Genomic DNA, 12,433 nt, shown 5'->3' on the forward strand with positions numbered 1-12,433 from the left:
TGCTTCCATCTTAGGAGTGATGTGTTCGGCCCGGTGTGGATGGGCTTTGGTGCTTTGTGCCCCTGGAAAGGCTCGGGACGTGGAGCCGGGCGAGGCGGAGGATTGGCACCAGGGCAGGGTTCAGCCTGGGATGAGTCTGTGATCTGAACTGCCTGAGATCTAGCACGTGAGCCAGGCAGCCGGGTCCCTCTGGCTCCCTGGCTCTGGTGGGTGAGGAGTCTTGTTCAGACCCCTGTCTCATCCAGGCCGAGGAATGCCTGGGCGAGGATCGTCTGCCCTCCCTCCCTCCCTCCTCTCCTCCCTCCCTCCCTCCCTCCTCCCCCATCCTCCTCTCCCCTCCTCCCCGTCCTCCTCCTCCCCCATCCTCCTCCTCCTTCCTCCCTCCCTCCCTCCCTCTCCAGCAGCACCATCGCCTGCATTGCTGTCCCCTGTGTCACCAAGGCACTTTGTTTCCAAACGTCTTCCCACCCACTGACTCATGTCGGCCACCTCAGGAACCCTCGGGGTTGGCTGGTCCGGGTTGCATGCGCCAGGCTTAGAGGTGTGAAGACTAAGGTTCCGGCGGCGAGTGCCGTGTCCGGGACACAGAGGCCAGGACGAGCCCGCCTGCCTTTCTTCTGAACGTCGTGAGGCGGCCGCTTCCGCCGGCGGGCGAGGCGGGTGCGGGCGGGCAGATGGGAGGGGGCAGGAAAGGCGAGAACCTGGAAGAACCGAGGAGCTCGGGGTTTGAGAGAGGCTGGGACGAGTGCTTCAAGGGACGAGGGACGGGGCGGGCCCCGCTCTCCCGAAGCTAACTGCGGTCTGCCAGCCACCTGGGGGTGCAGGGCGTCCCCACGAGCAGGCACATCTTTGCCACCCACTGGTCGTGGTTTCCACGGCCCCAAGGTCAGCGGAGCCGCCGAGCGCGTCTGCTGCTGCTGGGGCCGAGCGGGGGCTGGTGGGTCTGCGCGGCCGGCAGCAGCTCCCGCGGGCCTCGGGCGCAGAGTGACGCCGACAAAGGCACGTGGGCACGGGCGGGTGGCACCTCTGTGAAGGGCGAAGACCCCCAATCCTGGACCACACGCAGCCTCTGCTGAGCTGCGGCTCCTCCCTTCCCGGGGAGGGGGCGGGGAACGGAAAACCAAACACGGGTTCTGCTCGGCTAATGGAACCCGAAGGGAACTTCAACCCTCCACGCTGCGGCGCCCGGGCCAGACAGGGCGGACGGGCTGCCGCCCCGCGTCCGGGCGGGCGGCCTCGCTTTGCGGGGTCAGAAATCACACCCGCTGAAGGGGGCGGCCAGGGGCCCCCGCCCAGCCCGGCGTCAAGCCAGAGCCAACGCCAAAGAGGCTCGTCTCAGAACTGCGAGCGTCCACCCGCGTCTGCTTCCCCAGAGGATGCTGGCACGAGGGGATCCATGCTCTAAGGGGCTCCCCACTCTTATTTCCCAGGTGAGGATGGCTTTTTGCCGTCAGCTGACCATATTAAAAATGGATTAGCCTCTCATGCGAGGACACACACATACTAGCTTCCTCTTTAAGCAGCACGCAAGGTCTCGATGCTCCGAGCCGAGGGGCCAGGCAGACAGCGGGGCGTGGGGGTGGGGAGGGGACATGCAGAGAGTGTGGTCGGGGGCACGGTCAGCGTGTGTCCCCTCAGGACATCGGAGACGAGGGCGGGTGGGGTGACGGCCACTCAGACCTAGAAGAACACCATCGTGGAAGCTTTCCTGCAACCGGCTTTGACGTCACCCCTTCCCGAGCCCCCAGAAGTGAGCACGTTCCCCCAAGGCAGCCATCGAACCCTGGCGACTGGCACAAACACGCCATCGAAACGCGTGAGTCAGGTTGCATTAAGCTTTATAACGACACAGTTCCATTCAGCGGAGGAAGTGACAGTTTCGTAGCAGCGAGCGGCGTCGGCTCCCCCAGGCACGCGCCCTCCGCTCCCCAGAGCAGGTCCCGGGTTTGGAGGGCTCTGGGCAGCGCCATGTGCCAAAGGCTGCATCTGAATCGAACCAAGCTAACGAGAAGGAACACTTCAGCCCGCAGCCCTTCACGGGGTGTCGGCAGGCAGCCCTTGCCCTCCCCCACCCCGTAACCTGGGTCTGACGCGGGGAGTCATCCCTCTTGTCACGGCCCCAGGATGAGCCGCCTCCGAATGGAGCAAAGGAAGCGTGAGATGACCAGGCGGGCGGGAGCGGGGAGAACAGAAGGATGGCGGCCGACCCCGATGACTGCGTGGCTAGGGGTCGCTCTTCACAAAGACATGCCGACTTCCTGGTCCCTGCCCCCCTGGGGACCCTAAGGGGCAGAGCCCACCCAAAAAGCTTGTGTTGGAACTGCAGTGCTTGGGGAGGGGTCTGCGGGTCTGGAGACTCCCCCCCCCGGAACGCTGGCTCCGGAGCTGCTCGGAATGCAGCGGCCGTGGCACGGCCTGGCGGGTGGCCCCATGGCCCCCATGAGGGCAGGAGCTCGGCGTCTCCACCACTGGGGCGCTCGTGAAGACGGAGACCCCACCCCCGTGCAGGAAGGCTTCCCGGGTGAGCTTTGCGGGGTGAGGCCCGTGCACGCCCCTCCCTTCGTGAGACGAGGAGGGGGAGCCGAAGGGTTATGGGATGAGAACTTGAGGAAGGTGGGAGACACCTTAGAGCGAGGACCTTGGTCCCCGGGAGTCCCAGGGCACTCGGCCACGGCTGTCATTCTGGAGGGGTGCCAGAGCAGGGGCTGTAGGGTGGGAACCCCAAAGGTAGACCTTGTTTTCATGCTGTGGACAAACATCCACGGCTATGCCTCTGACCGTGACAGCCATCCAACCCCGTCTTCGGGCCCGGTTAACTAGGAGACGACCAGAACCAGCGGTGGGCTCCGGCGGCCCAGAAGCGTCCCGTGGGGTCTCTCCCCCGCCGCAGCGTTGGGAGCGATCCCGGCTGGACACGGACGAGGGGCTGGGCACTCTGCAAGGCCGAGGCGGCAGACCCCGGGGTCCAGGACTCGGTAAGGGGTCTCCTCAGCTACGCGCTCGCCAGCCCCCCACACTAGCCTCACTTGTCACCCTCTTCCTGCTCCCACTGGAAGTCCTGGCCAGTCATCTGGTAGAACATGGTGTTGAAAGGCTTGTAGAACTTGCGCAGCCTCCGGATCACGTCCGGGTCGATGCGCGGGTGAGTCCGACCCTTGCTCTTGCCCAGGCACCTCGGGGCGCTGCTGTCTTCCGGCTTCTTGAGGCAGGGGAACCCCTTGGTCTTGTTGAAGTAGAAGTGCTTCTCGGTCACGAGGCGCGTGAGGCCGAGGAAGTCCTGCACCGCGGCCATCTCGCCGGCGGGGTCCACGATGAGCCGCTCGCCGCTCACGAAGTGGATCTGGGCCAGCGGGAAGTAGCGCAGCCAGCTCTCCAGGTGCAGCGCGTACAGCCCGATGCGGATGGCGCTCCAGGACGCGTCGATCAGCCCCAGCGTCCGGTTCTTGAAGGCCAGCACCTCGAAGGTGGGGATCTCGGGCTTCTTGGACAGCGTCTGCGTGTAGTCGGAGATGGCGCGGGTCACGGGGTTCCGCACCACGACGATCAGCCTGGTGTCCTTGGCCATGGAGTGGATGCGCTTCGGGGCCTCGCCGGTCACGAAGTAGCTCGGCGTCTTCTCCATGGTTATCTGCCCATCCAGAGTCTTGGGCATCACACTTCTGCAAGAGGGGGAGAAAGGAGAGAGCGGGTTATCCCTATCCGGAAATATTGTTTTTGTTTTTGTTTTGTTTTGTTTTGTTTTTACAGGAAATGTGTGATGTGAATAGCCGAGAAGGGCGCCGCCTAGTAGAGTCCAGCGGTATTCTCCGTGGGGACGTCCTCTCGGCCCCACGTCCTGCTGGAGCTCTGACCGTGGTCTTAGCCAGAAAGCCGCCTGGGGCTTAGCGGGCGGCTGAGGTTGGGCACCTTCCACACTCGCGTTTAAACTGCTGCTCTATCTCTGACCAGTCACGTGCAAGCCGGATATGCTCTTAATTTCTCTATGTATTAGTTTCCTAATCTCGGAAATGGAGATGATAACAGCCCCTACTTCACGCCGTTGTATAAGGATTAAGAGAGATGATGCTCGTAAAGCATTCAGCACAGAACCTGGCGCGTGCGAGAGCTTATTAAATCAAAGATATTTCAGGAAATGTTTGAGATCAACAAAACCTCGGAGATTGTCTGGTCCAGGGCTTGGCAGGCTGCTACCCATCTCTGGTTTTTGTAATGCCTGTAGCTAAGAATGATTTTTAATTTTAAATGGCTGGGGAAAAAACATAATAATAGTAATAAGAACACTTTGCGATGCATGAATATTACACAAAATTCAAGTTTCAGTGACTGTAAATCAGCGTTCGCTGGAACACAGCCACACGCGGTGCCGGGGCGTTGCCCTGGTGCCTCTTCAGCATGGCGGGGGCCAGTGGTTGTGACAAGGCCGTAGGACACGCAAAGCCAAATGCACTTACTGTCTGGCCCTCTGAGGACAAGTCTGCTGACCCCTTGTTGTGCCTCACTGTGCCAGTGAGGAACTGGCAGCCCAGGGACAGGCTTCCTGACCTCGGCAAGTCGAGTCGCACCCCGTCTTATTGTCCTCACTGTAAAATCCTGACACTTAACTCACGTTCAGCGGACTAAAATGACACACAGTGTGACAGTCTCTAGCACAGCTTCGGTTCTACAAATGGGATTTCTCCTTCCCTTGCCCCTACAGCTGCCCAGCGAGCCTGTGACAGACCCCCGCACTGGGACCTGGTCCCCTTGCTTCCCTTCCCAAGGCTGCTCCTCCAAAGCCACTTCTCCATCCACATACACCTTCAGAGTGGCCTGTGTCATCTGGGAGCTTCGAGATGCTGAAGCACTTCGATGCCATTTGGCCCCCAATCCAAATATGGCAGGGCTACCAGTGATCAAGTGAGGCTCAGGGTCCCCTTATACGGTCAGTTGCTATGGGCTCACGCAGAGCAAAGTCAGCTGGCGACGAACACGTGCAACGCGCTGTGTACGGCAGGCCACCTGCCACCGCGTGCTCCGTCAAGTCTGTGCACTCCCCTGCCTCACACCAAAGTGGAACATTTAGGATTACACAGGACCTCTTTGTTAAGATGACATGCTTTTAAATGCCTCAGCTAATGAAACTTAATACAGACGGAGATCCCTTAGCTTCTCCGCCATAATTAAATTTATTTACTGTCGCCTGGGTAGAGGAAAAACGGCTTCCCTTTTATCTCTAATTCACATGCTCTGTCAATAATTAATTGCTCCTGGGGGTTGCGCTTTCTCGGCGAGCGCAATTATTAGGAAGAGGCATCAGGCTGGCAGAGCAACCCACGGGGCTGGATGCTGCCAGAGAGGATGGCGTTGCCGGGGGCGGTGTGGACGTTCGGGTCGACGCCATCGTGTTGCCGGAATCACGCTCATCCTGGGCTGCCGTGCTCCTCAAAGCACGTTCGTGTGCCTGTCTGGTCCCACCAGCTGTGGCTGTCTCCTTCGGAGGGGCGGGGCTAAGGGACACCGGCTTTGGGAAGCGGACGGGCATGCTTTACGAGTTCTGACCACCCCTGTCACCCCGATGGAGTTACTTCACCCAGTCTGAGCCCTGATTTTCTCATCCAAAAGACAGGGTTAATGAGTCTTTCCCTCATGGATCGTCCTAAAGCTGAAAGGCGACACTGCAGGCGAATCGCGGAGGACGGTGCCCAGCTGAGGATGGAATTTTTTTTTTTAACTTAAGCCAGGTGCACAAGGTCACTGGCACGAAAATCCTTAGAGAAGAATCAGAGGAAAATATTTACGTTCGACCAAATGGAAAAGCCGTACAATGTGGGAACCAAGAAACTGATCCGGGAAAAAAGGGTGTTCTGCTTCCTGCCAATGTCGCCACCCACGCCGCCTGATCTGGAGGCCGGGGACCAGCCGGGGAGCTACTCGTAGCTCAGCGGGGTCTCAGCAACAACCGACATCCTCCCTTTGCTGAGGCCGGAGAGATACGGTCTCTAAAGGGATTCACGTCGCGTCACGGAAACGTTAGTTAAACGTCGATGCGGAAGCGGGCATTTTCCCACGCTTCCCTCTCGCAGACTCGTGGACGGAGTTCTGCTTGCTGGTTCTGCTGCTTCTCCTCTCGTGCCGGAGAAGCTGCTGGGTTTCTGTTCTCACCCGTCCCCTGCCACTCACTTCTCGGTTTCGGCGTTTGTCTTTATGTGACGCCCGCCGTTCAACTTCATCCCCTTCACTTTGGCCGATTGCCATAGTCTGTGACGGTCTTTGTGGATCTTGAGTCTTTTATCTGAAGCATCTGGGATGGAACTGTGCCCAGTGATAACCAGCGTGTAGAGGACAGGACGTGGGTGCCTCACTGAGCGCTCGGTGCAAAGGGGTGGGGGGTGGGGTGCTGGAGAAGGCGCTGGAGAAGGTACAGGGCGGCTGAGGAGCCTCATGGCTTCAATCCTCATGTTACAGATGAATTAGACCGTGTGCCCTGGGACCGTCCCTGACCTTGGGGCTCACAGGGTCAGACTGCCTCGCTAGGCCGAGACGCACTGCCGTGGCATGAGTGACTCAGGAGTCTGCCAGGCAGGAGATGTCCAGAGGCCACTCAAAAGCTATGAAGTAGCAGTTCCCCAAACTGACTGTGACTGCATTATAATCATTCATTCACTCCATAAATGGCGATGTAATGGTGAACGACACAGACACGCGTCCTTCCTCCACAGGGTTCCCAGACTAACGCCCACGCCTGATACATACAGAGCTCTTCGTGGCATCACATAAGTAGCTATTTTTAATCTACAGGGCAGGTGTCATTACCATTCTGCAGAGAAAGAAACAGACTCGGAGCCTGAAGACAGTTTTCGAGGTCTCGCTGATGAGCAAGGCTTCGGTTTCTAAGCTCAGGGGCCAGGCAGCAGCAACGCGGCACCACCATCGGCGCCTGACGCCAGGCCCTGGCAGGCAGCAAGTGCCCAGTAAATATAAATGTCTGCCGAATGGCTTCTCACCTGGGCTCCGCATCCGGCAACTAGCTCCGTACCAGTCCCGGTGTCTGCTCTCGCAGGAAGCTGGTGGAGGCAGGTCTCTCCTGAGTATGGCCGACTTCTCCCAGCGGGTGTCAGACCTCGCCCCCTGCACCTTCTCACCCCCACCTCCCGCCCCCTCCTGGTTTCGGGTGAGTTCTCAACTGGACCTGACCCACGACCCCATTCCCACAGCTTGGTGTGTCTGAGGAACAGAAAGAAGACCTGTCACACAGAAGGGGAGTGGGCGCAGGTAAGAAACCTACAAACTATGTTCACGGCGTGGGCGGAGACCAGGTCAAGGTGAGCCTCACAGGCCACGCATGGGACAGACGCTGAGTCTCATGCTCCACGTGGCGAGAAGCCACTGAAGAATGTTGGACCAGAGAATATGACACGCGTCGCACTTCAAGAGGCTTCTCTAGCTGCTTTGCTGAGAGCGGATGAGAGTGTGGCAAGGGAGGAGTCCTGCAAAGAGGCCGTGGGGACAGCAGGCTGGGGATGGCAGTGATGCGGGCGGCGGTGCGGGTGGCGGTGCGGAGTGCCTCATGGTAAGAAGTGCTCTGATGAGGCACATTTTAAAGCAGGGCCAGTGGTCCTTTGGGAAGGGCGGGATGCATGTGCGAGAGAGAGAGAGGCGTCATGACGACTCCAGCACGGCTGGCCCGAGCCAACGGTTAAACAGCAGCGCAGCCGATGGACTGCAGAGCGGGCTTCGGGGGAGGCACCAAGTCTGACTTTGGCGCCACTACACGAGGTGTCTGCTACAGACCCAAGTGGAGCCATCGAGGAATCATGATACAGGAGCCTGACATGCAAGGGACACCCATGTTGGAGGTGGACACTCATGTCAGCTGTTCACAGTCCACCTGCCCATAGAAGACGGGACCTGGCCTTTGCCTATTTGGGGAGTTTTCTCGAATAGAAAAGGCATTTAGGTGCTGGGTAAGCAAAAAAAATTTCTTAATTCTATTACAAAGATTTTCACTAACTCCTGTTAATCCCAGAGTCCTGGACACTACGTGTATCACAGAGCCTTAATGCCACGATGTGATCTGTGCCCTTGCCCTTCGCGGCTGGTCTCAGTCCCTCGAAGCCATGGCGAGGCCTTCTTCCCCTTTACGTCCCCTGCGCCTAACCTGGCCCCGCCCACGTGGTAGCTGCCTGCAACTGCCAAGGTCACCGGATGACTAAATGCATGACGTGCACACGAGAACGTGTCCCGGGAGTCGGGGACCGGGGCAGCCTGGAAGGCCTGGCTCCTCGGAGCGGGCCGTCCGCACACGGTGTCCTGCGTCCCACGTGTCTGAGCCCCACGCCATCCCTGTCTGAAAGACCGTGCACTTCAGTGGGGACATATGGTGAGAACACATGGCATCTGGGCCTGGAACAGCTCGTTCACAGTATCTGGGGTGCTCAGAGCAGCCGTGACATCGGCGTCAACACAGTCCCGAAGCGAGAATCATTCCGCGAGATCACAGATGCTCGCACAGCCCCAAATGTTTACGGGACTCCCTCCAGCTCCCTCGCCCCCTGCTCGCTGTACGGGTGGTGGCGCTTTGCTGAGCCCCAGCCCTGGGGGTGCAGGTGAGCGTCTGGGGCCTCACAGGAAACAATGAGCGCAATAGCTGTCATGCAGTAGATACACGCAGCAGCCCTCACTACAACAGCTGCCACACGGCGGCTACGACGCGATAGTTACCACGCAGCAGCTATGACACAGGGTTTGTCATACAACAGCTACCGTGCAATGGCTGTCCTGCAGTGGCTGTCACACGCCCTTTACCGAGCGCTACTCTATGCTACGCCCTGTGGCTGAGGGTTCAAATCCTGATCGCAGACCAACGTCTCTGAGCCCTTTCAGAGTCCGGACTCCACAGCCCCCAGCCCCGCTGAGTGTGGATCCGCTTCCTAGCCATGTGACCCTGGGAAGATTCCTTAACCCAAGCAGTGTGCGTCTGTTTCGTCAGCTGGAAAACAGGCATCGCGCTCACAGTGATTTTACGAAAATGAAAATGAGCTCATGTCAAAAACAGTGCCTCGCGTAAAGCCGGTGCTCAGTCCATTAGCTCCAACTCCCTTAGAAAGTTCTACACTTCACAGGTCGGGAAATCAAGGCTGCGAGACTGGTTCTCACGGAGGCCAGAAACCCACCGAGCCCCGCTCCATGGGTGACTTCATGGGCGTCCTGGGCCACCTCACGAGGGCCTCATGGCGCATGGAGCCAGCCCGGAGCAGAGGCGAGCGACCCGGAGGGGGAGAGACAAGGGGCCCATCCAGGGACACCCAACCCCAGGCCCCCCCAGCCCTGAACCCTGAGGTGAAAACTCGGTCCGTTTGGCGACCGCATTTCTCACATAAAGACCCAGGAAGAGCAGCGTGACGGGCCACCTGGCCATCGGCCCCAGGGAAGCAGAGAGGAGTGGCAGCCTGAGTCGTAGCCGTGGCCCAGGACTCACGTTCTGAGTGACCTTGGGACAGGGACGCGCCCTCTCTGGGCCTATGTGAGGGTGGGGCTATGTTCGCACTGGTTCTCACAAACTCTGACGGGCACTGGCTGCTGTGTGCCCCCCACCAAGTGCCGGGTGGACGTGGATGGCAAAGCGGCCAGGCCACCGCCCTCCAACAGACTGTACGTTCCCTGAACAGGTGGCCTGGATGTCGTGGTCTGTGGCTCAGGTAGGCGTCCCTATTGGGGGCCGACGGCTCTTCCTTCCACACAGAGCCACGTCTGCAGAATCTCAGCTGACCACAGAGGGAGGAGGACAGAAGGGGCCAGGCAGAGGGGAGGAGGGGAGGGAGGAGGGAGGAGCAGGGCTGAGCCCCCAGGACACCAAGAATTTAAGTCACCAGAAGAGCGAGGAGAGCATCTCGGTTTTAGATGGCACACGACCACGTGGTGGGGACAGCAGCCCGGGGCTCGGTGTTCCTGTCGCTTTACAGTTTGACCCAGGCACATGCAGATAGTTCGGGATTAAGAAAGAAAAGACAGAGAAACACGATTCGTTTGTTCATTAATGTGGCAACTTGGGTGGCAGGCACTGCGCTGACGTGAGGCAGTGAGTCAGGGGACAAGGCCTTGCCCTGGAGACGTCTGTGCGTCCTGACAGGGTGAGACCGTCGGCCAGGTCTGTCCTTGTCCCTTGGGTTCATGGGGGCCATGGCTTTTGGGCTGGGAAGCACTGGCTGAGGGTCGGCTGGATTCCAGCGTCCACGCCGCCTCCTGGCACACCTGGCGAGGCCCGAGGCTCAGCCCTCACCCTCGGGCCCACTCAGACCGGCACGTGCTCGGCGTGGCTCACCTCACGGATCTGCAGTTCCGGGAGCACCAGACGAGGACACGACACGCACTCGTCGCCAAGGAAATAGGCCAGGCGTCCGGCCTGGCACAGAGCAGGTACCAGTAAAAGTCCTCTCTTGTCAATATGGCTGGGGTCACGTAGCCCGCAGCAGGGCCAAGCTCATCCATGTGCTGAGCGCGCGGAGAGTCTAAGTGACTCTAACCCGTCGCCCAACACACGCGTGTCCCCCCACAAATGAGGACGGGCTCTGGGAACCCACCCCTCACAGGGCGTCCACACGCCGAGCAGCTTCTCCTGGGAGTGCACACACGCACACACACACACAAGCACGGACATGCACACGCGTGTGAACACACTAACACATGTGCACACACACACATACGCGTACGAACTCCACATACTGTGATACGAAGGGTGAGGACTCATTATCAGGTGTGTACGCACCCCAGTCCCAGTGTCTCTCTTTGCGACGCACGCGCAGACGCACACGCGCGCACACACCCCTCTGCTCTTCCCATAACTGGCTCCTTCTCATTATTCAGGTCTGGGCTCAGACGGCACCCACTCAGCCAGCCCCCCTCCCTGGGCGCCACCTGAAATCACTCCGTCACCCCAGCTGCCTTTGTTCAGTTCACGGGGCTTATTGCGCTCAGAATTATCTTGTTTGCACGCTCGTCCTCCGAAGAGGGAGTGTGACGTGTCACATCTGCTGTGGCCCTGTGCTCACACGGTGCCTAGATCAAGTCTGTGTCCACCGGCGACTGCTGAACGATGGAAGAAACGAAGGAAGGAAGGAAGGAGAGATCGGGGAGGGCGGGCACAGACAAGGAAGGGGCCGGGGGTGCCGAGCCTGGACTGCGGCACAGACGTCTGCCGGGGCCTCCTCGCAGCGCCCCCTCCCCCGCCGGCCCCACCCGCTCCCCGGTGACCCCGCTCAGGAGCAGGCACCACCGTCCATCCGGTGGTCAGCCCCAAACACGGAGCCACCTCGGGGTTTTCTCGGCCCCCCCACAGCACTGCAATGACCGGGACGTCCTGTCGCTGCCTCTGCTCCTAAAACACACCTGGATGTGGCCCCCCAGCCGTCACCCCTCGTCTGCAGCGCTGCCGTCTGCGGCTCCCCCAGGCCTGTGCCCCGCAGGTCACCGTCCACGCCACGTGAGTCCTGGGGAGCACGAGTGCGCCCCCTCGCCTGCTCCCCTCCACGAGGGGCTCTCTGGGAAGAGGCCGGAAGAGGCACCCGGAGGAGCCTGCGCGGTGGGGCCGACCTGCCCCGGCTCCTCCCTGGTGCCACGACCCGCTGGCGGCTGGATGTCCTCCCATTTCTCTGTTCCCGTGAACGCCAACTTGACACACAGCTGTGGCCGGCGCCTGTGACTCTGCGGGAGGTGTCTGTCTCTCTGGCAGCCGGAGCCCACTCGGCCCAGGCGGGGCAGGTCGGAAATGGCGTGGAGTTCCCACCCGCCATCGACCAGCGACCGGTGGGTGCTGGTGAACCGGTGCCCCAGCTCCCTCGTCCTCGGCGGGGCGGCCCCGAGACACTCCCCACACAGAGTGTCCCCAGAGCCGCCCGTGTCGCCATCATCTCCCCGAGTCGGTACCAACAGCTGCCTTCGTCGTGACACGAGACACACAGTCGTCTCCATGCTTCACTGCTGATGGTTCTGGCATCATCGCTCCGGCTCCCTCGACTGTGACCTGTGAGGGGCTCGCTCAGCCGGGGACGTTCGGGGGGATCCTGCTGAAAGACAGCAGGATGTGCTCTCCCCACACGAACCGCTCGTCTGCGAGCCCCCAAGCCGACTCTCTTGTTGAATGTGTCCAAACGTACATTAGAAGCTGAATTTACATGGGGTTAATGTCTCCTAATCCTTCCAGCCTGGGAATCCACGTTGCAGACGATGCAGCGGCTCAGACGGGTCGCGTTTAAGGCTGAAGCAATGCGAATCTGCCCACGGCCCGGCCCGTTTCCCATCGCTGAGCCAGAGCATCTGGCCTTTTCCGGTGAGACGCGCAGAACCTGCTGCTGCCAACCAGGCCCTGGAGTCAGACAACGCTGGTTGCTAGGGCGGGGGCCACGTGCACGGCTCTGCTTTCAGAAAATAAAGGAAAGCACGAGCAGCGTTTGCGACG

At 60.2% G+C, this 12,433-nt stretch overlaps 1 protein-coding gene across 1 annotated transcript in view; it reads right to left on the reverse strand.

Annotated features, from left to right (window-relative positions):
- Positions 1-2,779: 2,779 nt before the first annotated feature.
- HS3ST4 (heparan sulfate-glucosamine 3-sulfotransferase 4) overlaps positions 2,780-12,433 on the reverse strand; it is a 150,681-nt gene continuing 141,027 nt past the window's right edge. The window contains exon 2 of the mRNA XM_039840184.1: positions 2,780-3,659. Within this exon, the coding sequence (XP_039696118.1) occupies positions 3,023-3,659 (637 nt within the window). The 3' untranslated portion in view covers positions 2,780-3,022. The remainder of the gene's footprint in view (positions 3,660-12,433) is intronic.

The sequence above is a fragment of the Pteropus medius genome, unplaced genomic scaffold (genome assembly GCF_902729225.1).
Source record: "Pteropus medius unplaced genomic scaffold, Ma_sr-lr_union100, whole genome shotgun sequence".
Classification (NCBI taxonomy): Eukaryota; Metazoa; Chordata; class Mammalia; order Chiroptera; family Pteropodidae; genus Pteropus; species Pteropus medius.